This window comes from Telopea speciosissima, chromosome 11, assembly GCF_018873765.1.
Source record: "Telopea speciosissima isolate NSW1024214 ecotype Mountain lineage chromosome 11, Tspe_v1, whole genome shotgun sequence".
In the NCBI taxonomy this organism is placed as follows: domain Eukaryota; kingdom Viridiplantae; phylum Streptophyta; class Magnoliopsida; order Proteales; family Proteaceae; genus Telopea; species Telopea speciosissima.
In genome coordinates this window covers 29,004,045-29,030,418 of record NC_057926.1, presented here as the reverse complement: position 1 = coordinate 29,030,418, position 26,374 = coordinate 29,004,045, and the positions used below count along the sequence as shown (strand labels likewise).

The 26,374-nt window shown below is 44.2% G+C and overlaps 1 protein-coding gene and 1 long non-coding RNA gene across 3 annotated transcripts in view; one reads left to right on the top strand and one right to left on the bottom strand.

Annotated features, from left to right (window-relative positions):
• Positions 1-2,220: 2,220 nt before the first annotated feature.
• Positions 2,221-26,374, top strand: part of LOC122646555 (pentatricopeptide repeat-containing protein At4g33990) — a 42,092-nt gene continuing 17,938 nt past the window's right edge. The window contains exons 1-2 of one of the 2 annotated variants that reach the window (XR_006330647.1): positions 2,221-4,812; positions 4,924-5,173. Coding sequence is in view for 1 of the 2 variants with exons in the window: in XM_043840126.1 (XP_043696061.1) it covers positions 2,275-4,752 (2,478 nt within the window). In the remaining variant the exon portion in view is untranslated. Of the gene's footprint in view, positions 4,813-4,923; positions 5,207-26,374 lie in introns of those variants that run through there. The other variant, XM_043840126.1, reaches the window with a different exon arrangement.
• On the bottom strand, positions 5,646-19,892 carry LOC122646556. Its single transcript, XR_006330648.1, has 3 exons — positions 19,880-19,892; positions 19,720-19,725; positions 5,646-5,757 (listed from the first exon to the last, which is right to left on the bottom strand). It is a non-coding gene; the product is annotated as an uncharacterized LOC122646556 (long non-coding RNA).

Sequence of the window (26,374 nt, the reverse complement as noted above, 5' to 3'; positions counted from 1 at the left end):
GTAGTTTTTTGTACGGGAGTGTGGCCTATGCCAGCACTCCCATGTGTCTATCTCTCTCCTCTTTAAAACAAGGGGATAAATGTATCTTTTCACATAGGGAGGAGAGAGATAGACTCATGGGAGTGCTGGCGTAGGCCATACTCCTGGAGAGAGAACTTTTTCCCTAAGGAAATTTAGAGGGGAGGGGATGATATATATATATTTTTGGATTTTTTACAATTACCACCCCAAAATCTTTCATATTTACTATTACCCCCCCAAAAAACTTTGAAACAACTGTTACCCTCCCCTGTTGCATATTAATAACTAACTGGCCCCCACCATTACAGACCCATAACGGTGGGGGTTAGTCGTGACAGTGTGCCATTGTCACAAATTTTTAAAGACCAAAATGCCCTTTTTGGGGTGGTAATTGTAAAAAACTCCCACCCCATCACTACCGTCCCTTCTCCTCCTCCTCCTCCTTCTTCTCCTTCTTCTCCTTCTTCTTTGAGTTGCAGAGGCACCAAGCCAGCGTCAACGCCATCGCCTGGGCTCCGCACAGTTCTTGCCACATCTGCAAGACAGAGAAGACGTTAGATCCAATCGATAATATTATTTGAAGGAAATATGTAGTCCAGACTCTCTCTCTCCTATCATCTCTGCTTCGGATTTTGCTTGTTTTCTTTTTGGCAAATGGCAAATTCGTGTTGCTACACTTATGCCTTTTTTTTCGTATTTCTGACTATTTTCCAACACTTTGTTTTTCCCTTCTCCTTAAAACATTAAAAAACAATGGGAGTAGAAGAAGAAGCAAAAAGAAGGAAGGAAGGCGGAGACTAAAACAGAGAAGAAGAATAGCAAGCGACTGACATTCAGAAAAAACAAAAGAAAAAAAAAGAAAGAAACAGAAGCAACATCATCAGCTGCATTGCAAAGACCTGGAGCTTTCAAATGGGTCTAATGCCCACGACCAGACACCCGAAGGGCGGCGGTGATGGAGTCTCTACCAGATGGTCGATCTTAGGGATATTTCAAGTCCCAATTTTTCCCATCCCCAGAGACAACCAAGGAACCCCCACCTGCAACTAAAAACCATCTCCTTGAAGCAATCCCCTGTAAATCTCTTTGTTCTCCTGTATGCAAACCCACAGATAATCAATTTACAAAAATAAATAAATAAATAAATAAAGAACCACCCCTACAACCCAAAACCCATCTCCTTGAAGCACTCCCCTGTAAACTGATTCTCTCTGTTTTGATTTTTTTTTTTCTTCTCAAAACCCTCTTTTTTTAAGAAAGCTATTGTCTCCTCCCACCTCCGGCCTCCCTGTGTATTGTCGGTGGGAAGATGGAGTTTTTTGTTTTTTGAAAAGAAAAATGGAGTTTTTTGCATTTCTGTTCGGTTCCAAATCGGAAGAACCCAGAAAGCTGTTGTTCCAGATCCCAAAGATTCAAGGGTCTTCAGGTCGAGACAAATGACTGTAGAAAGAACCCAGAAGACAGTTGTTCCAGATCTCAGAGATTCAAGAAGAAACCTCAAAGAAGAACTGTGCGGAGCCCAGGGGATGGGGTTGACACTGGCTTGGTGCCTCTGCAACTCAAAGAAGAAGGAGAAGGAGGAGGAGGAGAAGGGACGGTGGTGATGGGGTGGGAGTTTTTTACAATTACCACCCCAAAAAGGACATTTTGGTCCTAAAAAATCCGTGACAATGGCACACTGTCACGACTAACCCCCGCCGTTACGGGTCTGTAACGGTGGGGGCCAATTAGTTATTAGTATGCAACAGGGAAGGGTAACAGTTGTTTCAAAGTTTTTGGGGGGGGGGTAATAATAAATATGAAAGATTTTGGAATGGTAATTCTGAAAAACCCTATATTTTTTGATAACAACTTGCATCCCTTGTTGTGGGTTTTAAAACGCGGAATGGGAGACCGAATCGGTCATTGGCCAATTCCCGATCCTTAAAACCGCCTCTTCATAGCAAGGGGTAAGGCGGCACCCAGTTTGCTTTATCAACCTTAATCTCATTGCCATTCCTTGGGATCCAATGGAATGGGCAGTTCAATGAGGGAAGCAAAACGAACTGGGGCGATAAAAATCCGACTGTAAGAGTACGCTTGGAGTAAACTGATATTGAATAAAAAATAGAGGTGCTTCCCATGTCTCCATCCTTCATTTTTAACTCGAAGAAACTCAAAATCGTATATAATCCAGGACCAGGACTCTCTGTCAGTTTCACTCACTCTCACTCTCACTCTTCTTCTCGTGTGTGCAGAGTCTGAGCTTCATTTATGGTTTTGAAACCCAGATTGATACGGCTATTGAATGGTAAGAGGATCTCAAATGTTCTCTCCTTTTTCCAATCCCGTTACCCATTCTCCTATGCAGCAGCACTCGCATCTCTGCAAGCTTTACCAAATAATGGGCTCGAAATCAAGACCGAAGACTTCAATTTTAATACTCTCTTCCTCTCCTGTACAAAAATCCACCTCGCCAAACGCCTCCACGCGCTTCTTCTGGTTTCTGGGAATGCCCAGGACATCTTCTTCTCAACCAGGCTTGTCAACCTATATGCCAACGTCGGCGATATCGTCTCCTCTCGCCTCACCTTCGAACAAATTCGTAAAAAAAATATCTTTGCCTGGAATTCGATGATCTCTAGTTATGTTCGTACTGGATGTTTCCATGAAGCCCTGGACTGTTACTACCAGTTGCTCACAACATCGAGTGTTCGACCTGATTTCTTTACTTTCCCTGTCGTGTTGAAAGCTTGTAATGATCTAGGCGATGGCAGGAAGATTCACTGTTGGGTTTTGAAATTGGGTTTTATCCCGGATGTCTTTGTGGCTGCTTCATTGATTCATATGTATTCAAGGCTTGGGCTTGTGAGTGATGCTCATAGGGTGTTTGATAAAATGACCATTCGAGATTTGGGGTCATGGAATGCAATGATTTCTGGATTTTGTCAAAGTGGGAAGGCCCCAGAGGCATTGGATGTGTTTGAGGATATGATCTGGGAAGGGGTGAAGATGGATTCGGTTACTGTCTCCAGTGTTCTTCCTGTTTGTGCTCCATTGGACAATCTTTTGATGGGAATGTTGATTCACGCGTATGTTATCAAGCATGGGTTGGAGTTTGATGTGTTTGTGTCCAATGCTTTGATTAACATGTATGCCAAATTAGGCTGCTTGGGGTCTGCAAGTCGTAACTTTGATCAAATGTTGGTGAGAGACTTGGTATCATGGAACTCAATCATTGCGGCACATGAGCAGAACAATTACCTAATCACAGCTCTTGACCTTTTTGTTGAGATGAAGCAGAACAGTTTTCAACCTGATGTGTTGACTCTGGTGAGCTTAGCATCCATAGTTTCTCAATCTGGGGATTGTCATAACAGCAGGGCTATACATGGTTTTATCATGAGGCGGGGTTGGCTTACAGAAGATACTGTCATTGGCAATGCAATTGTTGATATGTATGCTAAATTGAGCAATATTGACTCTGCAAGAAGGGTCTTTGAAGGAATGCAGGTCAAAGATGTGATCTCCTGGAATACTTTAATCACAGGCTATACTCAAAATGGTCTTGCAAGTGAGGCTGTTGAGGTTTACCACATGCTTGAAGGCTGCAGGGGAATAATACTAGACCAAGGAACATTGGTAAGCATTCTGCCAGCGTACTCCCAATTAGGAGCCTTGCAACATGGTATGAGAATCCATGGACGAGCAATCAAGACCGGTCTCCATGTGGATGTTTTCGTGGGTACTTGTATTATGGACATGTACTCCAAATGTGGGAGGTTAGATGATGCAATGTACTTATTCCTTGAAGTGCCTCATAGGAGTTCAGTCCCATGGAATGCTATAATATCAAGTCATGGAATTCATGGACATGGTGAGAAAGCACTAATCCTTTTCCAGAAAATGCAAGACGAGGGGGTTAAGCCTGATCATGTCACCTTTGTATCTCTGTTGTCAGCCTGCAGTCATGCAGGCTTGGTTGAACAGGGACAATGGTGCTTTCAGTTGATGCAGGAGCGCTATGGGATTGTACCTAGTTTGAAGCACTATGGGTGCATGGTGGACTTGCTTGGTCGAGCAGGGCAGTTGGACAGTGCCTATGAGTTTATAAAGAACATTCCTGTTAAACCAGATGCTTCTGTCTGGGGTGCTCTTCTAGGTGCTTGCAGGATTCACGGCAATGTTGAATTGGGGACTTTTGCTTCGGATCGCTTATTTGAAGTGGATTCGGGGAATGTTGGCTACTATGTTTTATTATCAAACATTTATGCTAACATTGGGAAGTGGGAGGTGGTGGACAATGTAAGATCACTGGCAAAATCTAGGGGATTGAAGAAGACCCCTGGTTGGAGCTCAATTGAGCTGAACAATAAAGTCCATGTATTTTACACTGGGAATCAGTCTCACCCACAAATTGAGGATATCTACAATGAGTTGGGGGTACTATTGGCTAAGATGAAGAGCCTTGGTTATGTGCCCGATTTTAGCTTCGTATTACAGGATGTTGAGGAAGATGAGAAGGAGCATATCCTCATGAGTCATAGTGAGAGGCTCGCTATTGCATTTGGGATTATTAGCACCCCACCCAATACTCCTATTCGAATTTTCAAGAATTTGCGGGTTTGTGGGGATTGTCACAATGCTACCAAGCTCATATCAAGGATCACTGTGAGGGACATTGTTGTGAGGGATTCAAACCGTTTCCATCATTTCAAGGATGGGAATTGCTCTTGTGAAGATTATTGGTGATGATATTCTTCAATTGTTCTGGAAAATTACAAGTTGATTATTGATTACATCAACAAAGAAGTAATTGAGTCGACTTTCTTCTGTATATTCGTTAGAACAATTTGTTGCTGTCATTTCCTTGGGAATATTCTTTCTTTCTCTAATATTAATTAAAATTTTTTTTTTGGGTAGATATCCGAAATGGTTGGCTTGATCTTTTCTCTTGCTGCTAAGAAGAACAGTTTTGTGCTGCCTTTTGGAAGGATAAATGTACCATCTAATGAGAAGGGACGCATAGTGACCAAGTTATCAAATACAGATCAAGGCATTGGCTGTGCAGGGTATTGATTTGGAGGTTGCTGAGGTGACTATGAAGCCATGACATTTGGGTGCATCACTGCTGACTTGATAAATGGGGCTAATCTGTGTTCTCTGGTTTTGGGTAAGTTGCTTGATAATGCACTGTGTTTGTTTATATCTCAGTATCTCTTCTCTCTTAGTTTGAGCATCTCCTAATTGCTAACATTAACATTTGGCATGGATGAGGACCCATTTAGTTTGAGTCCTTGTCTTCAAAGTATCCGAAAGACATTAAGTTAAAAGATCTTTAAATTTGTTAGATTTCACATTGAAGTACTGGCAAAATCTACCCCAATTAAGAGTTTTACACAGAAATGGAAAAAAAGGAGTTAACATTGTGGTATCATTTTGTTTACCCAGAACGATGGTTCCATTATGGTATAGTTATACAATTCAGAGTTGAGACAAATAAAAGAATGATCCCTCTCATTTTGCCTTTTTTTATTTGGCACTAAAGACTAAATGACTTTTTTTCTAATGTTTTTATTGGCACCAAAGTGTGTATGACCTTTTTTTCCCTTCCCTTTTTCCTCCCTTTTTTTTTTTTTTTTGGGCTTTTTAGTGCTGGTAATTCTTTCAGATTCATCTTTAATTGCTGATATTGATTGATGGCTAATGTTAAACTATCCAACAATATGATGAACAATTTCCTGGCTGTTTTTGTAGCTGACTTCGGCTACATTTAGGCACAAGTTAAAGGGAAGAATAGGGATGTGAAATCAGTTTTGAAAAGAAAATGGAAGCTTTTGTGATCATGATTGTATAACTACCTTAAACTCTTACCAAATATGGTAATCATAATTTTCAAATGTTTCTTTATTTTCTTTCTTAAAACTAAGGAATTTGGTTGCAAAATGAAATTTATTTGGAATGTTTTGGAGTTAGTTACACAACCATTTTAGGTAATGATTACAAAAGTTACAATTTTTTATTTGATTTGATTTCACTTTCCTTCCCATTATTTCCCTTGCAACCAGACAGGGCCTTCATAAGCATCTGATTTTCCATATCAAATGATTCATAGTTGGTGATCAGGTCTTCAAGCTGGAGGCTTGTAGCTGTGACCTGTGTACATGGATTTTTGGACTTTCTGTCTTTAGCTAAGTGGCTGAAGAATGTTGGCTTTGGCACTGTTGGATTGATGTAGATCAAAGCATGATGAAAATTGAAGGGAGTTACTGTTCACGTGAACAGTGATGTGGGGCCATTCTGGACATTAGAAGGAGATATTTCTGGTGATAAATACAGCCTCTCTGCGAAGCAGGGTAAGGCTGCGTACATTATGACCCTCCCTAGACCCGCAGTGATGGGAGCCTTGTGCACTGGGTACGCCCCTTTTTATAAATACAGCCTTGCGTGGGGGTGGATTTAGGTTGCTAGTATAGTTTCTATTTTTGATAACTTGGACAGCAAGTTAATGTGTTTTTTTTAAGCAAAGTTTCCTTCCTTTCCTAATTTCAGTCCTTGTCACTTATTGTGCTTAGTAATTCAGCTATGTAGCTTTGGGATTAACTTATTAATCCCTTTCTATTTTTTTTGGAAAGTATGCTCTATATAATGTAATGGACTGTTATTCCTCCCACACGATTGAATGAAGTTAATTGAATATTTTGCTTGTGCAATGCAATGCTGTGAGATGCAGTGAGGTGAGAGGCCTTTTGAGTAGGTGAGATGCCTAGGAGAGAGTGAGAGGCTCAATCCACCCTATCCCCCTTTTCCCCCTCTTCCATTCTCTTGCTATCGATTTCCAGATCTGAGCACTACTATTCTGCCCAGCTGAAGCCAGTTGACTCATCTTCTCCAGTTGCTGATTTGGTTTCTGGAATCCATATTGATCTCATCAGTTGCTGCCCACATCGGTTTCTAATCGGAGAAGAGTTTCAGACCCTGCAGTTAGGTTTTCCCCCAGATTTGTGCTGTCACTTCGGGTGACCATATCTCAGCAACTAACCATTATCTTGGGGAGATTTTTGGAGAATCTATTCACACCAGCAGAAGCAGACTCGACCAGGAGCAGGGCCTAATCTGGGGTCTGTTTTGGAAGATAGCTGAAATCTCCCTCTGAACCTGCAGAATGCGGATGTCTTGTTCACCAAGCAGTTCTGCTGCAACATCTATCTGATGCAGAATCATCACCAAATAAGGCTTATTTCTTTAGAAATAGGCCTAAGGTTGGGTTATATACATGTTGGGCCTTTGTTCCCAAGGGTTTTTTTTATGTAATAGGCCACTTTGATGAGCCTAAACTAGGGGTATATAGGTTGCATACGGGATTAGCCCAATACTTAGTTATTTTTATATTTTTAGATTGAACCGGTTTAGAATTGGTTGCACCCAATTGGTTCAATTGGTCTAATTTAAGTGAAGTGTTCCTATTAGTTACTAGGTCCTTATATCCAAGGTTCTAAGACTCGGGTCTCGGTGGCATCTCGGCCAAGCCAGAATCCGAGTCGAGCCGAGATCTCGCTGAGTTGGTGCAAATTATTTTTTTTTTGACTCGAACCCCCAACTCGGTGGGTTTTACACATATTTTGGGTTTGAAACTTGGTATCTAGCCTATTTCAGGCCATTTAAACACAATGGTATGCCCAGATTTGCCAAAAAACAAGTCCAAATATGAGTTTTACTTTGGACCGGAGGTTGGTAGGTGACGAGTCGTACTAAAAGTCTAAAACAACCTACTTTACATATAATTTAGTAAAACTTAGCAAATTAGCAATCAAAACATTTTAATTAGTACATATCAATCAAAACATTCAAATAAAAAGTACATTACATCAATGTTCATTGAATTTGTTACATAAAATATGATTGAGCAATAAATTCATCCCCATATTGGTCCACAAAGAATTCCCATGTCATGGAATTGCTGTAGTGTTGCACATAGTGTAACACTGCTGCCATATAAGTCTTTTGATCAACATATACCAATCTCCCTATCTTTGGGTACATGGGAGGCTGTTGGTATGAGGTGTAAGATCCACTGCTACTGCCATATTGAGTTTGAGGCATGTATGGCTGGTTTGGGATTGGGAATATGTACCCAAAACCTGACCCAGAGCTTTGACTGTCATACTCAGCTGCTGACTGCCCATACTGACCATAGGCACTATAATCAGAACCAGTGCTCTCCTGGCCATAGTCATAGCCATGATGATGCTGAGATGATTGCCATGACTGATACTCACTAGTAGTATCTATACTCATGCTTCCGAAACTTGTAAGCATGGTGTTTATACTGCTGCTGTCATCATCTTGAGCATGTGCTTGATGTGAGTGTTTGCGACCCTTCTTTCTGTTGTATGTTTTAGAGTGGCCACCATGGTCTTGATCTTGAGTGATGCGTAAACTGAGACTCACCGGTGGAACGCACAGGGTCCCCCTGCGTTCCCACATCATACTGATACTGCTCGCGCATCCCCTTATGACGATCATCATAATAACCGTCACTCTGCATGCCACCACCACCACCACCACTACTATCACCATCACCAGCATCACCATCACCACCATCACCAGCATCACCAGTGTCATCAGCACCACCATTATTGTTACACCCGCACCCCAAATATCCCCTTTTACCCCGGGGCAGTTTAGACCTTACCCAAAGGGTAATGCCTTATGCCTATGGTCAACCATAATGACCTTGAACTGAAACTACCATAAGAAGAACCCCCTCGAAGTTTTGGAAGTGTGGGCTAAAGCCCTGCCACTTTCCTTGGAGTTTGGGCCTTGACAGCAGCATCGGAGTCACGAACGGACTCACTCTTGTTGAATCCGCTCGATGATCCACTCATGCTGTTGCCTGCCCTTTTGGTAATTATTCCTGTGGGACCCATACCCTCGTGTCTCGGACACCTTAATCAAGCCTTTGGACCATGTGGACCCCTACCCTTACCATTGATTGGTTGTGTGAACCATGAAAGTGGGCCCACAAGACTTATCTTAGAATAAAATAATGAGTTTTAATGACCTAGCCTAGAACCAAACGAGCCCTAATGGACAACTAAGTCCTATGGACTTGGCCCCAACCCCAAACCAACCTTAACTAACTAAATGGACCTAAGGGCCATGACTTGGACCAAACATAGCCTAATGCCTAACTCAAAACCCATTTTAAAGCCTAAAGACCCAACCACATTCTAGAGACCCCTACCCAAACACACCCTAAGGCCCCTTCTGTCCTTTAAGATAAGGGAATCCCTCCCATTCACTCATCTCTCCTCTCCCACTAAATCGTGGAGGAGAAGAGACAAGAGAAGAGGGAGGAAGAGGAAGAGGAAGAGAAAGGAAGTAGAAGGAGTAAAGGAGGAATAGGAAGGGAAGGGAAGAAGATGGGAGCTATGCCAAAGAAGCTGGCTGCCCCACATCTCCTTCTCTTGCTGACTGGCCAAGGAGGGAAGAAGAAGGTGAAGGAGAAAAGATGGAAAGGAAAGGAGGAAGAGACCAAAGGGGGCTCAACTAGCCTTGGATTCCACTTTTCCATGGGAGGATCTCACCAAGGTAAGATCCGAAACTAGTTCTCCTCCCATTTCCCTTTTTTATTTTGGTAGAATCCTTAAGCCTTGGCTACCTAGAGTTCCATTTGGGACTCAAGGTGGAGCTCGGCCCTTGTCGAAGCTCTAATGGAGCAGGGCTAGACTCGGTTGAGCTCCCATGAGCTGTACCTGCAGCCATTGATGGAGAACTTGGGTTTTTAACTTTGAAACCTAACCCTTGAATCCCAATTGAGACCCAACCATGTAGGATCTCGGATCCATGAGGTTAAGCTTAGGTTCTAGTGACTCTAAGGGGGCTTAGACACCCCTCCTTTGACCCTGAGGTGCTATGGAGCTCCAAGCTTCAAGCTGGAGCAGGAGCCCTCTGCAATCTCGGACTGGATTGCCGGCGGACGAACGACCGGATCCATCTATCGTGGTACCGCCCGTCAGTCCCCCAGTATAATCTTTGTGTTTTGGCCTGAGCGGACGAAGGCACGGATTCACTCTGTTTGCCTCCGCCGGGGACTTGTTACTCTCGGGTCTGTCTCAGGAAATCGAACGGATGCGGGGGCGGATTCAAGAAACACATCCGCCTGTGGATCAGCTCCCTTTTATGATTGTCTCAGGTGTCGAACGGATCAACTACTGGATTCAACTAAGAAGTTCCGTTCGTGGTCCACTTGCTCTGCTTTTACCTTTTGGCCTGAACGGAGTCAGGGATTGATTCACCTCTGCTGAGACCGCCAGTGAGTCCGCTTGTGCTGTCTTGGTTGAAAATTGATTTTAACCTTGGGGGCCTAGCATGGGACCCCTCCTACACCTGTTTTAATACTTTCTTCTATATGGTTAGGTTGGTGCACCAGTGAGATTCATGTAACCCACGCCGGGTGGCACCCCGAGACCCGGGTGAGATTCATGTCAACTACGCCCTGTGACACCTATGCTTGGTGAGTGGTTTCTAGGTGACTTTGTTGGGTTTGATTATTATATACATTGTTAATATTAGGCATGCTATAATATATTTATAAGCATGGTGTGTATTGCATTTTAATTATTTGTGAACTGTTATAACTGTGTTAGCATGCTCACCAATGTATCGGGCTACGGTGCCGGGTGTGCCGGTACCAGAACCCCAATTTATTTAATTATGAAAAATGCTGTATGCCATCCTGATCTGTATGTGCTGTGCCGTGCCGTGCTGGTACCCAGGTACTAGATGGAATGGGACGTTGATGCACCCGGAATACCTCTCGGGACGATAGGACTTGCATATAGTATATCTGCGGCTAGGATGCTTGTACCCTTATGCTACGACCCTTGCCAACAGGGGTTTACGTGTTGGATAGTCTGAGCACCTGCGGTGTGGAGGTGGGAGAGGTCAGGGCAGGGGTAGTGATGGCTATCGGGGTTTGCCACTGGGTGGTCATGATGGCTTCTACCGGCGCAGGTCCCCAGGTGATAGTTGAGGATTCATTGGGGCGATAGGATAAGTGACCCTCAATGTCTTCTGAGCTATCACAGTAGCATATACTTGACCGATAGAATTTGTGTGTTAGGTGGAAAATAAATCTAACATTAGCATGCATCATTTTGTTGATATTGATTGTATGGTGTATGCGCATTTCCCTTTGCTCTCTCACTAGCTATTGTAGCTAAACCCGTTGTACAACCACTTTTAGTATTTATGCACGAGGTACTACTGTTGACAAGCATCGTTGGATGCGAATCAAGTGGAGTCGACGATCAAGACTTGGATGTAGATGTACACCCAAGGATGGTGCCCTTAGGGCTATTATTTATTCTTTTATTTTGTATTCATTCCACGGCATGTATAAACTGTATGATTATTTATAGGGAGAGTAATGATTGGTTACGAACATTTATATTGTAATATGTGTTATCATTAGAGAACCGATGTTTTATAATTTCACATGATTTTATTTAATTTTCGCTTCCGCTAACTCTGTAATTTGGAACGCTTTACTCCCTTTTGGTACGTTCCTCGCTGTTACCACGAAAGGGTGACAAAGTGGACTGAGGCTCGGGACACTGCATCCGTGATCCTGATAGGTGATGGGATGATGTGTGATTGTCCCAGTCATACCCCTGTGTGGCAATATTCATTACATCGGGTTGGGGGTGTGACAGAGTGGTATCAGAGCGTGATGCTCTGCCTCGACCACAGTCTAGACGTAACCTCTTGATTTACTCTCCACAATTAGGTTCTAAATAAAAATCTTAAGAACATAAATGATTGTATGCGGACCTAGGAGAAGACTGATTGGAATGAAAACAAAAATCTAGAAGATAATAGGCAACATGGGCCTTAGTTCTGAAACATAGGTTGTTGGGTTATATATTGTGTAATTGCTAGGTTGAGTCTTAAGTAGGTACTAGGAGGGTATATGTATGTTGTAGCTTACGATAGGTTGCATATTAACCTAACCAACCAATAATCCACAATGATCCAAAAGTGGGAATTTATATATATATATATAGGTATGTAACTCCTAATGCCACTATTTCAAAGAACTAGATTTTCCTAGAGGCAACTAATGTTCTTCCCCATCTGACACCTGTGATTCTATTTTGCTTAGCCCAGATTTTCGAATCCAACTGTGAGTGTATCGAATCCCTATTGAGCATGATTGTGCCCTATCCAACCTAAAACACCAGATTTCAATTGTTTAACATGAGATACTTGATGGTAGTTACGCAAGATCCATATATCCATCTTTTAATTTCGAAAGTTTCCAGAGTTTTCACACTGATTGGTTGAAGGAAAGAGAAAGGAATGCAAGAAGCCAAAGGAAAGTACAATGAAAATAGTTCCACAAGGCACAAGGTGCTCTTTAAGGACAAAGACTAAGAGAATTGGTAAGATAATTTCTAGAGATTTCGGAGGAAGAGCGGAGCTAATCTTCGGCACTGGCGTCACCACCACGACCGAGTTAGAAATTGATGTTGTCTATCCCTCTCTCTATATCCGCCATACGCTAAGCCTGGGCATTTAGTTGTTTCCCGATCCTGTTGAAGCCATTTGCCATCCGCACGCCCAGCCGCTTGATGGCCATGGATAAGTCATCACCTCCCCCTGTGACCCTTAAGGTGCCTGCTGCAAATGGTTTGGGACCCCTGGACTCAGAATCGGCATCACTGTCATTCTCCTCCTCTCCTATGATTCCTTTACCCTTACCATGCTGAATCTGTTCCCCTGCACTGCCATGGGTAGGGTATAGGTGCATCTCTCGTAGTGTATCAAATCCATAGGCTCCTGTGTGCTTGACTTCCTGGGTTCCTGATCCAGATTAACCTCGAAGCACTGAAAGACCCAAGTGAGTAATTGACTATAGGGCAATGCGTGCCTTCGAGTGGAATCCATAACAGTGCGAGCCATGTGCTTCATGATTATGTAAGGGAGACAAATAGGTTGGCCAGTATAGAGGGAGTGAGCTAGTATCGCAGACATCATAGAAGGATGTGCACCACTTGCCTTGAAAGGAACCAGATTGGTTTTGGCAATGAAAATCAGGACCCGCTGAGAAGGAGGAAATTTGAAGAGGTTCTTATTCTTCTTGTACCTATTGTTTGTTAGCACTTGGAACAACTCCTTGCCCTCTTCTTGGGGCAGGCTTTGGTCTGGGTGGCCGTCTGGAGGATAGTAAACCTTTTTCCCTTCTGCTGGAACATCAAGGATGATTCCCAATTCTTCGGTGGTGAAACTGATGGCGACCTCCTTCCACAACGGTAGTCAGCCTAAATTCATCATCGTCTCCCTCGGTAAACAGCAATTTAGAGTAGAACTCTCTGACCAAGGCAGGGTAGTAGAACTCGGGCAAAATCAGCATGTTGGACCACTCCAACCTCTCAAACCTAGTCTCCACTTGATATGCCGACATTTCCTCCACGGCTATGTCCCTCTTTTTTTTTTTTTTTTACCCTGAATATTATCTGGGACCCGGGCTGGCCCCTAAGCTTTTATTAGAATCAAGAAATAGAATAAAGAATACAGGGGGGGACATACCGCCTTACCCCAACCCAAAACATGAACACGTCACACAGCTCAAGACTGCCTAACCACCCTATACAAAGCAAAAGAAAGCAATAATGCTATTAACAACGTAGGACAGGCAACCCGGCCTTGTCCTCACGGAGAATGGTAAGGAGTTGTCCCAAAGGCAAGCTCCCAGGCTCAAAGCTGGCAGATGTTTCCGTATCACAGGAATACTTTGCTAACTAGTCTGCCGCTCTGTTGCTCTCCCGGCAAGCGAACACCACACTCACCCGTGTAGCAGCCACTAATGCATGAATCTCCTTGTAGTAGTACCATCTTTCCCATAAGCTGCACCTTAACAAGTTTACTGCCTTGACAGTTGCTTCTGAGTCACAGTTAACCACCACATCCACTAAACCCAACAGCTTGCACAGTTTTAGCCCATCCCTCAAGGCCCGTAGTTCTGCCAAAGAGTTAGTGCATGGGCCATAAAAGTTAGCAAATGCAGCCAGGACTTCCCCTTGGTTGTCCCTTATAATCCCTCCCCCGCCGCCCATGCCAGGGTTACCACGACAAGCTCCATCCACGTTCAGCTTTACCGCAACAAAAGGAGGGCACCAGTATACTGGCAAAGGACGTTTCATCCTGGAGTCTGGTGTAGACAAGCCAAGGCACTGCAAAATCAAACCTTCCCTAGCAGAACTGCTAGAGCCTACCTTAGCCGGATAGGTCAGCTCCCTCACCCAGGTTTTAATGCATTCAATGATGGAGCTAGCTGCCCTCCTTTTTTCCCCGTGCCTTATGAAGTTCCTCTCCTTCCACAGCTCCCAGATGATCAAGGAAGGTAAGATTCCTGTAAAGTACGCACTAACATTATTGCAGCCTGCCAGACCTTGCCAAAACAGCACCCTACTCCTTGCATCTTGGGTGGGAAGCAAGGGTATGTCAAAAATTCTGGAGAAGTGTTCCCATACTCTGGTTGCCGTGCCTCCAGTGACGAGGTAATGATCCGTCGTCTCACTACAGGGCCTTCCACAACAACAGGACTTAGAAACTAGAGGGATACCCAGTGCCATCACAGAGTCATCAGTGGGAATCTTCCCATTTAACAGCTGCCACGAAAAGAAACCCACTTTCACCGGAAGTGTTTGGTTCCACAGCCACTTTGTATAAGGAACCGTTGCTGCCCCACTCCGTACTACATTCCAAACAGCCTTGGTAGAGAATAAGCCATTGCCATAGGGGGTCTAGACCAACCTGTCCTCGCAGTCAGATAAGCTGAAGGGTCCCGACGAGATATGCTCTCTAACAAGGTCCGAGTCTATGATGTCTAACACCTCCTGCCTCTAGGAGCCATCCTCAGTGACGGCGTCCTTTACCCGCAGCCCCACATCAACGCCCAGGCCATTATCCACCGTGTCTATGAGCGGGCCAAAACCTGTCCAGTTGTCCAGCCAAAAAAGAATGTTACCCGACCCTAGCAACCATCTGGAGTTGTTCAATAGGGGGTCCTTGTGATCCAAAGGGTGCCGCTAAGATTTCGAACCAGTCGTAGGTGCCCCCGCTAGAGCCACATGCTGATTTTTGAAGAACTTGGCTTTAAAGAACTCACTCCATAAGGATTGCTCCCTAAGGACCCGCCACAAGCCCTTCAGCCTGAGGGATAGGCCAACATCTTCCAGCAGCCTAATCCCTAGGCCACCTTCCTCAATCGGTCTACAGACTCTGTGCCAACTGACCGAATGCCTTCTCTTCCCCCACTCCGAACTACCCCACAGAAAATCAGCAAAGATTCCATAAATGTGCCTAGTGACAGCCTTGGGTGGAGACAAAGTAGCAAGATCATGTAAGGGGATCGAAGACAAGACATGCTTCAAGAGAGTGATCTTGCCTCCTGCAGTCAGTAACTTTCCTTACCACCCAGCAACCTTAGTCCTAATCTTCTCAATCAAGCCCTCGAACAGACTAATCTTCAGTCTTCCTGAGTGTAGTGTGCCCCCAGGTAGGTGATAGGGAGAGGCTTTCGAGGGAAACCAGTGATCTCTCCCACTAGGCGGGCCCTTGCCGGAGGGGCCAACCTACCTAAAACAAAACAGCTCTTCTGCCTATTGATTACCTGTCCCGAGAATCCTTCATATCTGCTGAGGAAACCCATAATCTGCGTAAGTGAGCCTTTAAGCGCCCTTGAGAAAATGATAGTGTCATCTGCGAAGAGGCAATGAGACACCCCTGGACACCCTCTTGGCAGCTTGTAGTAAGAAGCATGCCCCTCTGCAAACAGATTTCTGATTCCCCTGCTAAGAACCTCCTCTGCAATAATGAAAAGGGCCGGTGAGAGGGGGTCTCCCTGCCGCACCCCTCTAGTAGACTTAAAAAAGCCCGCTTGCTTTCCCCCCAGCACTGTTGAAAACCAACAGTTAACCACCATTTTTTGGATCAAACTGATCCAGGCATCACAAAAGCCAAACCTTGAGAGAACCTGCCAAAGGAAGACCCATTCTAGTTGATGTAGGCCTTTTCGGATTTATTTCTTTATTCTTATCTAAAGATGCCCTAAAGTTACTCCTATTCCCATTCTCCTTAAAGGACAAAGCCAAACACTGGCTCCATTCCCTAGATTCGGTTAGGATTTCTACATGGGCGGGGATGCAGCAGGAATTTTTGAAAAAATTCTTCCCCATTGGCCGGACTAATAGCCTTAGAAGAGCCATTACTAGTTTCTCCCAATTAGAGGGCGAACAATTTCATGAAGCGTGGGAGACTCCAGGAATTACTTAGGAAGTACCCCCACCACGCTGTCCCGAAATGGCAGTTAGTCCAGTGCTTTTATGATGGCCTCCGTGACCGATATAGGCAGATGGTGGACTCCTCTTGTGGTGGAACATTTATGCACAAGAATGAGACAGAAGCATGGGATCTTTTTGAAACCCTTAGTGAGAATTCCCAACATCATGCTTCAGCCTCTCGGACTGAGATTCCACATATAGGGCAACCAAAGAAAGGTGGTCTCTTTGAGATCAACCCAACTGTGGAGATGACTGCTAAGGTTGATATGCTGTCCAAGAAATTGGACTATCTGATGTCTGTAGGACAGCATTCTATGTCCCCTTTCCCAATGAGTTTCTCTCCACCCAATCAGACTGAAGCCCGTGCCCTGTGTGCTAGCCCTTGTCACTATGTGACGAACTGCCCTTCGGCTGCACAATACCCTGAGTTTGTTCAGGAACAGGTGCAAACGGTTCAAAGTTTCCCTACACCGGGTAATGATCCCTTTTCCAATACCTATAACACGGGATGGTGGAACCACCCAAACTTTTCATGGAGAAACTCAGTACCTACTAACCCTCCAAACCCACCATATAGGCCACCATTTAATGTTCAAACCAATGCCTATATGGGTGGACAACCACCATATCCTTAACCCCAACAGAATCAATCCTTTGAGGAAAAGGTGCTAGAAGCATTAAGTGGACTCGAGCAGAACACACAACTGCTTCACTCACATACTCAGTTCATTAATAAGCTAGAAAACCAACTGGGTCAGGTAGCCGATGCTATAAGTAGGAGGGAGGTTGGCCAATTGCCAAGTCAGCCAATAGGTAACCCAAATAGTCAAACGGGTCGAGGGAAAGAGCAAGTCCAGTCGGTCATAGTCCTAAGGAGCGGCAAAAGAGTGGAAAAACCTGATGCACCCTTAGCCACTAATGGGACGCTTCCACTAGTTCTCAAGGTTAGGGCGAGGCTGAGTCAACCCAAGAGAAATCCCGTGGTGATGACGACACACATGATTCCATTATTAAAACACCACCTTTGAAACCCACTCATCAGTTCCCAAGGAAGGGGCTGCACATTCCTATTGTGGAGGGACCATCACCTGACTCTTACATTCCAAAGGTCCCTTTTCCCCAAGCCCTTCAGACATCAGCCCCAGACTATTTAGGTAAACAGGGTGAAAGGATGCAAGAGATGATCGACTTGTTCCAACAAGTTCGCATCAATCTCCCCCTCTTAGATGCTATCAAGAAAGTTCCTAGTTACGCTAAGTTTTTGAAAGACCTCTGTACCCAAAAGCGTAAGATGAGAACTTAAATCCCTAAGACCGTCCATTTGATTGAACAGGTTAGTTCAGTAATTCCAGCCACCTACACCCTAAGCTTAAGGACCCAGGTGCGCCTCTTATTTCTTGCATCATTGGAGATCTCTCCATAAGTAGGGCACTACTTGATTTAGGGGCTAATGTGAATATTTTGCCTAGTTCAGTCTATGATAGATTTGGTTTAGGAGATTTGAAACCCACTGAGGTCATCCTTCAGTTGGCTGATCGTTCAATCAAAACACCTCGTGGGTTGTTAGAAGATGTTTTAGTGAAGGTGGAAGAATTGTACTTTCCTGTGGACTTCCTTATCCTGGATATGGATACAGCCACCACAGCCAAGCTTCCCCCTATCATTTTAGGGCACCCCTTCTTAGCTACTGCAAATCCTGCCGGCTATGTCCCTCTCCATGAGAATCTTTCTGCTAAAGAGACGTCCTCGAGAACATCCCTCGGTCCTTCCCGAGGCAAACTGAGGCCTACCGTGAATGGTGGAAATGGTAGGCACAATGGTAGTGTCTCTCTTTCTCTTTGGAGCCATGAGGTTACCTGCACACGTGAGGCAACACCAAGTGGGACAGCAAGAAAGTAAATTAAATTGATATAAAGATGTAGGACTGGCAATTGAGTTAAACAAGTGAAGTGCCCAATCGATGTGGAGATGTGTTTAGAGAAAGGAGAAGAGATAAGATTAGTATGCAATCAAAGCCCCACATGTAGACCCCTATGCATAGATGTGGAGGACAGGGCTGAGATAGGCAAGGGGCATATGTCGACTTTACTATACTCCGTGGTATGTTAAACAAACAAGTTGTGGGATGGAATATTCCAACTTGAGATAAGAACCATTGTTGAGGAAAGAAAATGAATGCCAAGAATTTTGCAAGTAATCCCAAGGATATAAAATGCAATCTGGGATGCATCGAGAGGATGAACTATTTAGATAAGAAGATAGATTCCAAGGATTTTATCTACTATTATATGAATGTATAAGAAATGTGCTTGAAGGTATGCCAATGAAAGGATGATGAAGCCTAGGTACATGCAATGGAAAGATCTTGATTTTTTTTAAAGAGAAAGGGATTCTCAAGCTTGAAGGAAATGAAGAGTTTACCCAATCAAGGCCTAGGGCCAATTCAATACAACTATCTAAGCAAGCTGAGCAATCTCTAGGATGCTTGAAATGAATGCAATGAACAAGTAAGAATGCTAAAGAAGTCAAGGTATGATCATGCTTAGGATGAGTTATCTCAAACCCAAGGAGAAATGAAAGAGAAGATGAAGAGACACAAGTGGAATCTCTCAATGAGAAAAATAGAGAGAAAGTTTACCTTAATCAAGTGAGAAGTGATCTTTGATGCTTGAAGTTGCAAGAGAACTCCCCAAGAATCCGTAGAGCCTTCTTCCTCTCCCTATGATTATGTTTTCTTTTGGAGCCAAATGAGTTTTGAAACTTACGGTTCTGTTTTTGTTGAAATTCCTTGACCAGACGAACGAACGGAATCACTTATCGTGACTCTACTCGTCAATCCACCCCACACAAATTTGAAATTTGTGATTTTATTACTGACCGGATCGAAGGACGGATCCACCGCCATGAGTCCGCTTGTAGATTCGATCGATTCATATTCTCTCGGACTTTTGACCATCTGAGAACTGACGAACGAACGGACCCGGGTTCCGCATCCGTTCGTTAGTCTGCTCTCCCTATCTTGTGAGGGAAACACGAACGGAACTAGAGCACTGATATCGGTTGTGGATCCGCTCGCTGTCCTTTTGGGATTCTGATCCCAGACTTTTGAGACCTTTTGACCAACCCATTGTGTGATGATTTGATGTATTGATCATAGGTTGGACACCCTTGCTGTGTGACCCATTGTGGGGACCATTTGAGCCTAGTTAATGCCTTGAATCGAAAAGGAGGTTAGGACCTGTACCTGGCTAGGCCGATCAATGGGAAATGGCCAGCATTGATGGCCGTCGTGACTCCCCTCTTACCTAGAAGGAAGGAGAGTTACTCTTGGGGGATAGAGACCCTTGGATCCTGTGAGTTGATGGACCCAAAACTTTGTGGATGGGAAGCCTAACCCTGTGGGTAGGTATTAAGTAAGGAAGGGTAATGGGCTGGCTTGGACTGGTTCATTTAAAATGAACCACAGAGGCCATGTGTAACTGGAGGCCATTCCGGACACCTTGAGTTAGTGACGGCTCTATTTATACTTTACTTGGTTCCTCCAAACCATGTTTAGACTCATAGAGAGAGTCTTACACCGCGAATTGGCTCTCCAAAAGGACTTAGTGAACCATACACGAGGACTGTAGTTCTTGTGAATTGACCTGGATAATAGACATGTCCACAGGGATATGAATGTAATTCTTGAAATTTTGTCTATGAATTGTGTGGTATGTATACATGTATGTATATATAGGTATACCCCTAAGACCTTGGACTTGTGTGACTAGAGTGATTCTCTGGTACTACAAGTGTAACCTTACTTAGGCCCTATTATGATCACCTAGTTAAGCCCTGACCCTGGTTATGTTGATCACAGGCTAATAGGGAATGAATTTGATAATTACTGGGTAGATCAATTAGCATGGTTGGCTTGGACCGAGACCATAGGAGAATTGTTTGGCTCTTGAAGGAGAACCAAAATGTGGACTTTTCCCGGTGAGGCAATTGTGTTGTGGGTTGAAAGTTTGAAAGCTGGCATAGAAGGAGGTAGCAAGACCTTCTCCAACGATAGATATAATGGGGTAATGGGTCACCAAATTCGTTCCCTCCGTATTGGGAGTGAACAATAGGAGATTCCATCAATATTCCAAGTCATTCTAAAGTTGGGTGAGGTAATGAGGTAACCAGAAGTGAAAGCATTCAGAGTGTGAACCCTATGTTGGGGTTGGACAAGTTGAGTCCTATGACCAAATGTGACCAGAGTAGTATGGGGATCTGAGTGGTGCCTTATGCACTAAACTGAGTCACCTGGAATAGAAAGTTCCTTGGGTTTTTCAGACTAAGTGAGAGACCAACCCAACCTGCTGTGTCCAGTAGACACTGCTTTGCCTTGATTCAGCCTTTGACTTAGTCCAGAGAGTGGGGAACTAGAAGTACTGTTACTTAGTAACCTTGACCTTGAGACTCGGGCTGCCTCAAATTTCGAGGACAATTTTTTTAATAAGGTTGGGGGAATGTTACACCCGTACCCCAAATATCCCCTTTTACCTCGGGGTAGTTTAGACCTTACTCAAAGGGTGCCTTATGGCTATGGTCAACCCTAATGACCTTGAACTGAAACTACCATAGGAAGAACCCCCTCGAAGTTTTGGAAGTATGGGCCAAAGCCCCGCCACTTTCCTTGGAGTTTCGGCCTTGACAGCAACACTGGAGTCACTAACGGACTCACTCTTACTGAATCCGCTCAATGATCTGCTCGTGCTGTTGCCTACCCTTTTGGCAATTATTCATGTGGGACCCACACCCTCGTGTCCCGGACACCTTAATCAAGCCTTTGGACCATGTGGACCCCTACCCTTACCATTGATTGGTTATTTGAACCATGAAAGTGGGCCCACAAGACTTATCTTAGAATAAAATAATGAGTTTTAATGACCTAGCCTGGAACCAAACAAGCCCTAATGGACAACTAAGTCCTATGGACTTGGACCCAACCCCAAACCGACCCTAACTAACTAAATGGACCTAAGGGCCATGACTTGGACCAAACATGGCCTTATGCTTAACTCGAAACCCATTTTAAAGCCTAAAGACCCAACCACATTCTAGAGACGCCTACCCAAACACACCCTAAGGCCCCTTCTATCCTTTAAGATAAGGGAATCCCTCCCATTCACTCATCTCTCCTCTCCCACTAAATCGTGGAGGAGAAGAGACAAGAGAAGAGGGAGGAAGAGGAAGAGGAAGAGAAAGGAAGTAGAAGGAGTAAAGGAGGAATAGGAAGGGAAGGGAAGAAGATGGGAGCTATGCCAAAGAGGCTGGCTGCCCCACATCTCCTTCTCTTGCTGACTGGCCAAGGAGGGAAGAAGAAGGTGAAGGAGAAAAGATGGAAAGGAAAGAGGAAGAGACCAAAGGGGGCTCAACTAGCCTTAGATTCCACTTTTCCATGGGAGGATCTCACCAAGGTAAGATCCAAAACTAGTTCTCCTCCCATTTCCCTTTTTAATTTTGGTAGAATCCTTAAGCCTTGGCTACCTAGAGTTCCATTTGGGACTTAAGGTGGAGCTCGGCCCTTGTCGAAGCTCTAATGGAGCAGGGCTAGACTCGGTTGAGCTCCCATGAGCTGTACCTGCAGCCATTGATGGAGAACTTGGGTTTTGAACTTTGAAACCTAACCCTTGAATCCCAATTGAGACCCAACCATGTAGGATCTCGGATCCATGAGGTTAAGCTTAGGTTCTAGTGACTCTAAGGGGGCTTAGACACCCCTCCCTTGACCTTGAGGTGCTATGGAGCTCCACGCTTCAAGCTGGAGTAGGAGCCCTCTGCAATCTCGTACTGGATTGCTGGCAGACGAACGACCAGATCCATCTATCGTGGTACCGCTCGTCAGTCCACCCAGTGTAATCCTTGTGTTTTGGCCTGAGCGGACGAAGGCACGGATTCACTCTGTTTGCCTCCGCCCGGGACCTGTTACTATCGGGTCTGTCTCAGGAAATCGAACGGATGCGGGGGCGGACTTAAGAAACACAGCCGCCCGTGGATCCGCTCCCTTTTATGAATGTCTCAGGTGTCAAACGGATGAACGACCGGATTCAACTAAGAAGTTCCGTTCGTGGGTCCGCTCGCTTTGCTTTTACCTTTTGGCCTGAACAGAGTCAAGGATGGATTCACCTCTGCTGAGACCGCTCGTGAGTCCGCTCGTGCTGTCTTGGTTGAAAATTGATTTTAACCTTGGGGCCTAGCATGGGATCCTCCTATACCTGTTTTAATACTTTCTTTTATATGGTTAGGTTGGTGCACCAGTGAGATTCATGTAACCCATGTCGGGTGGCACCCGAGACCCGGGTGAGATGCATGTCAAACACGTCCGGTGACACCTATGCCTGGTGAGTAGGCTCTAGGTGACTTTGTTGGGTTTGATTATTATATACATTGTTAATATTAGGCATGCTATAATATATTTATAAGCATGATGTGCATTGCATTTTAATTATTTGTGAACTGTTATAGCTGTGTTAGCATGCTCGCCAATGTATCGGGCTACGGTACCGGGTGTGCCGGTATCGGAACCCCAATTTATTTAATTATGAAAAACGATGTATGCCATCCTGATCTGTATGTGCTGTGCCGTGCTGGTACCCGGGTACTAGATGGAATGGGACGTAGATGCACCCGGAATACCTCTCGGGACGATAGGACGTGCATATAGTATATCTGCGGCTAGGATGCTTGTACCTTTGTGCTACGGTCCTTTCCAATAGGGGTTTACGTGTTGGATAGTCTGAGCACCTGCGGTCTGTGGAGGTGGTAGAGGCCAGGGCAGGGGTAGTGATGGCTATCGGGGTTTGCCACTGGGTGGTCATGATGTCTTCTACCGGCGCAGGTCCCCAGGTGATAGTTGAGGATTCATTGGGGCGATAGGAGAAGTGACCCTCAATGTCTCCTGAGCTATCACAGTAGCATATACTTGACCAATAGAATTTGTGTGTTAGGTGGAAAATAAATCTAACATTAGCATGCATCATTCTGTTGATACTGATTATATGGTGTATGCGCATTCCTCTTTGTTCTCTCACTAGCTAGTGTAGCTAACCCCGTTGTACAACTACTTTTAGTATTTATGCAGGAGGTACTACTCTTGACAAGCACCGTTGGATGCGAATCAAGTGGAGTCGACGATTGAGACTTGGATGTAGATGTACACCCAAGGATGGTGCGCTTAGGGCTATTATTTATTCTTTTATTTTGTATTCATTCCACGGCATGTATAAATTGTATGATTATTTATAGGGAGAGTAATGATTGGTTACGAACATTTATATTGTAATATGTGTTATCATTAGAGAACCGATGCTCTATAATTTCACATGATTTTATTTAAATTTCGCTTCCGCTAACTCTGTAATTTGGAACGCTTTACTCCCTTTTGGTACGTTCCTTACTGTTACCACAAAAGGGTGACAAAGTGGACTGTGGCTCGGGACACCGCATCCGTGATCCTGGTAGGTGATGGGATGATGTGTAATTGTCCCAGTCATACCCCTATGTGCCAATATTCATTACATCGGGTTAGGGGTGTGACAATCATCATCATCAGCACGACTTCCTACAGCAGGCTCAAAAGGTTTCGGTGACTCTGCATGTGCACGCCCCTCGTGCGACGACATATATTCATCAACATCAGTGCTGGTTACAGACGCAATGGTAGGGTCGGGCCTACCCCCAGGCTGGTCCATATCGGGTGTACCACGATCCCTCACCTACTAGAATAGGGGATCCTCATCGTCATCAAAGTTCTCTTGGAAAGTGTTGGACAGTTCAATGGGTTCTTTGTCATTGGCCTCAATTCCTTCATGTATGTGCCTCATCCTTAATCTCATATTGTAGTTCACATACACAAGCTGCTCCAGTCCTCGCTACCCAACCTGTTCCGCCTGTTTGAATGAATCAATGAGAATGTACTCTAGTTGCGCTTACATCCGGAGGATGAACAAGTTTGTGAGAGCACTGTCACTGCTACCTTCCTCAGGTTGGGTGAACTTGTACCATAAAGCACCCACCAGTTGGCTGCATTACAAATATAGAATAGTAAGAATATGTACATTCTAAAGACATAAAATTATAATTCATAAATATAATATCATGCCACCTACCAGGGTTTGACTTTTGTCTACCCTCCACTGCAGCTTGTCGACCGAAACTTGCTGAGGCTTCTCTGATGTATTTGATCTATTTTCAATTTGAGGCATTAGTATTTCCTATTTAGTAATTACATTCATAAACTAACTACCAAAGTACCAAAGTCCCATACTCTTACCTCATCATTGCAAGCAGATTGTATCTTTGGATTGAGCTCTAACTTGTCAGTAACAGCTTGAACTTCCTCTAACAATTCTATGTCTAGCTCAAGATCATGGGAGTAGTGATACTTTGCATTCAAATAGTATGCTGGTAAAGTAGACACCACAAATATGATTTGTTAGTGACTTAATGCCTTTGGATTTTGAATATGTAAATGTAAAAAAGTTATAACATTTAAAGTGTAAAGTATGTTGAACTCACCAGCTTTATGCAATGGATGATTCAAGTGCTTCTCCCACCACTCATCAATGATGTTAGTGTAGGACTTTGCATTTCGAGGTATAGCAGCTTTAACCATTTCCTTCATTTTTTAGATGGTAGCATAAATGTGGGCCAAGGTAGGCTTCTTTTCTGTATCAACCATCCTCAGTATTGCCACCATTGGCTCTAATATGGCAACTACTTTCCCCTAGTCCTTCCAAAATCCATCACTTGCAATGGTCTGTTATGCTGCCTTTGCTTCTTCTGACTTAGAACCTTGCCAATCAAACCATTGTTGACTTGCAAACATAGACCTTAGACCTATTGCCTTATTCTGAAAGCTCTTCAATGCAATGTAATTGGTGGCAAATCGAATGACACCAGGCCTCAACAAATCGACATTGCATTTCTCCCTCAATAAGGCTAAAGCATAAGAATGGTTGTACTCAAAAGTTGTCACTTGTCTTGCCTTATTTACCACACCCGCCACCAAAGTCTTTTTCCCCATGTCCTTCAGCATTAAATCAATAGAATGGACTGCACATGGGGTCCAAAAGAGTCGGATCTTCTTATTCATTAACTTTTCTCCAGCCTTTTTAAAGTTGGAACCGTTATCCGTCACAATTTGGATAACGTTCCTTGGTCCTACCTCCTCCACCACTTGCTTCAACTCCTTATACAAGTATGATGCATCCTTTACATTCTTTGATGCATCGATAGACTTTAAGAATACAGTCTTTCCATTGCAACTCCCCATGAAATTTATGATGGACAGTCTAGTTGGTCCAGTCCATCCATTAGCCATAAGAGTAACCCCATATGTCTCCCACATTGGCTTCAATTTCAGCTCCTGTACCTCCTGAGGCAAATATACATTGTATAATTCATGTGGTGAAGGTCCCTTCCATCCTGTACCAGCCCTCCCTGCAGCATCAAGGAATGCATTATAGTATGTTCCTTGTGCTACATTGGCTGGAATGCCATGGTAAAGCATGAACTTGTTGAAGGCTTTTCGTGCTTCCTCTTGTTTACCACCAAATATTTGTGGGATGGTTGGCTGGTAGGCATCTTGTTGCCTAAAAGTTGTGGGATCCTGCTCAAAAATGGGTTCTGGAGCTTGTACTCGTGGTCGGGTTGGGGGTCGTGGTATATTTCTTGTCCATGTTCTTTTTCTCCTCTCATCTTCTTGCACTGGTGCAGCTGAGTCAGATCTACCAGCTCTTCTTGCTTGCTCATATGCTCTTATATTATCAAAATGAAAACTTTGTCTACTCTCAGCCAAAGTCTGCTGGTAAATTCTTCATTCAGCCTCTGATTGAAACTCACCAGGTGGAGGTCCAATGTCAGTATCATCTCTGCCACGGACCTCTACACCAGTCCTCTCTGGTACTGCCTCATCAAACTCTTGTTGCATTCTTTCCCTCTCAACTTTCTTTAATCTTCGTCCTTTCAAGTGTTGTGCCATTGCCATTTTC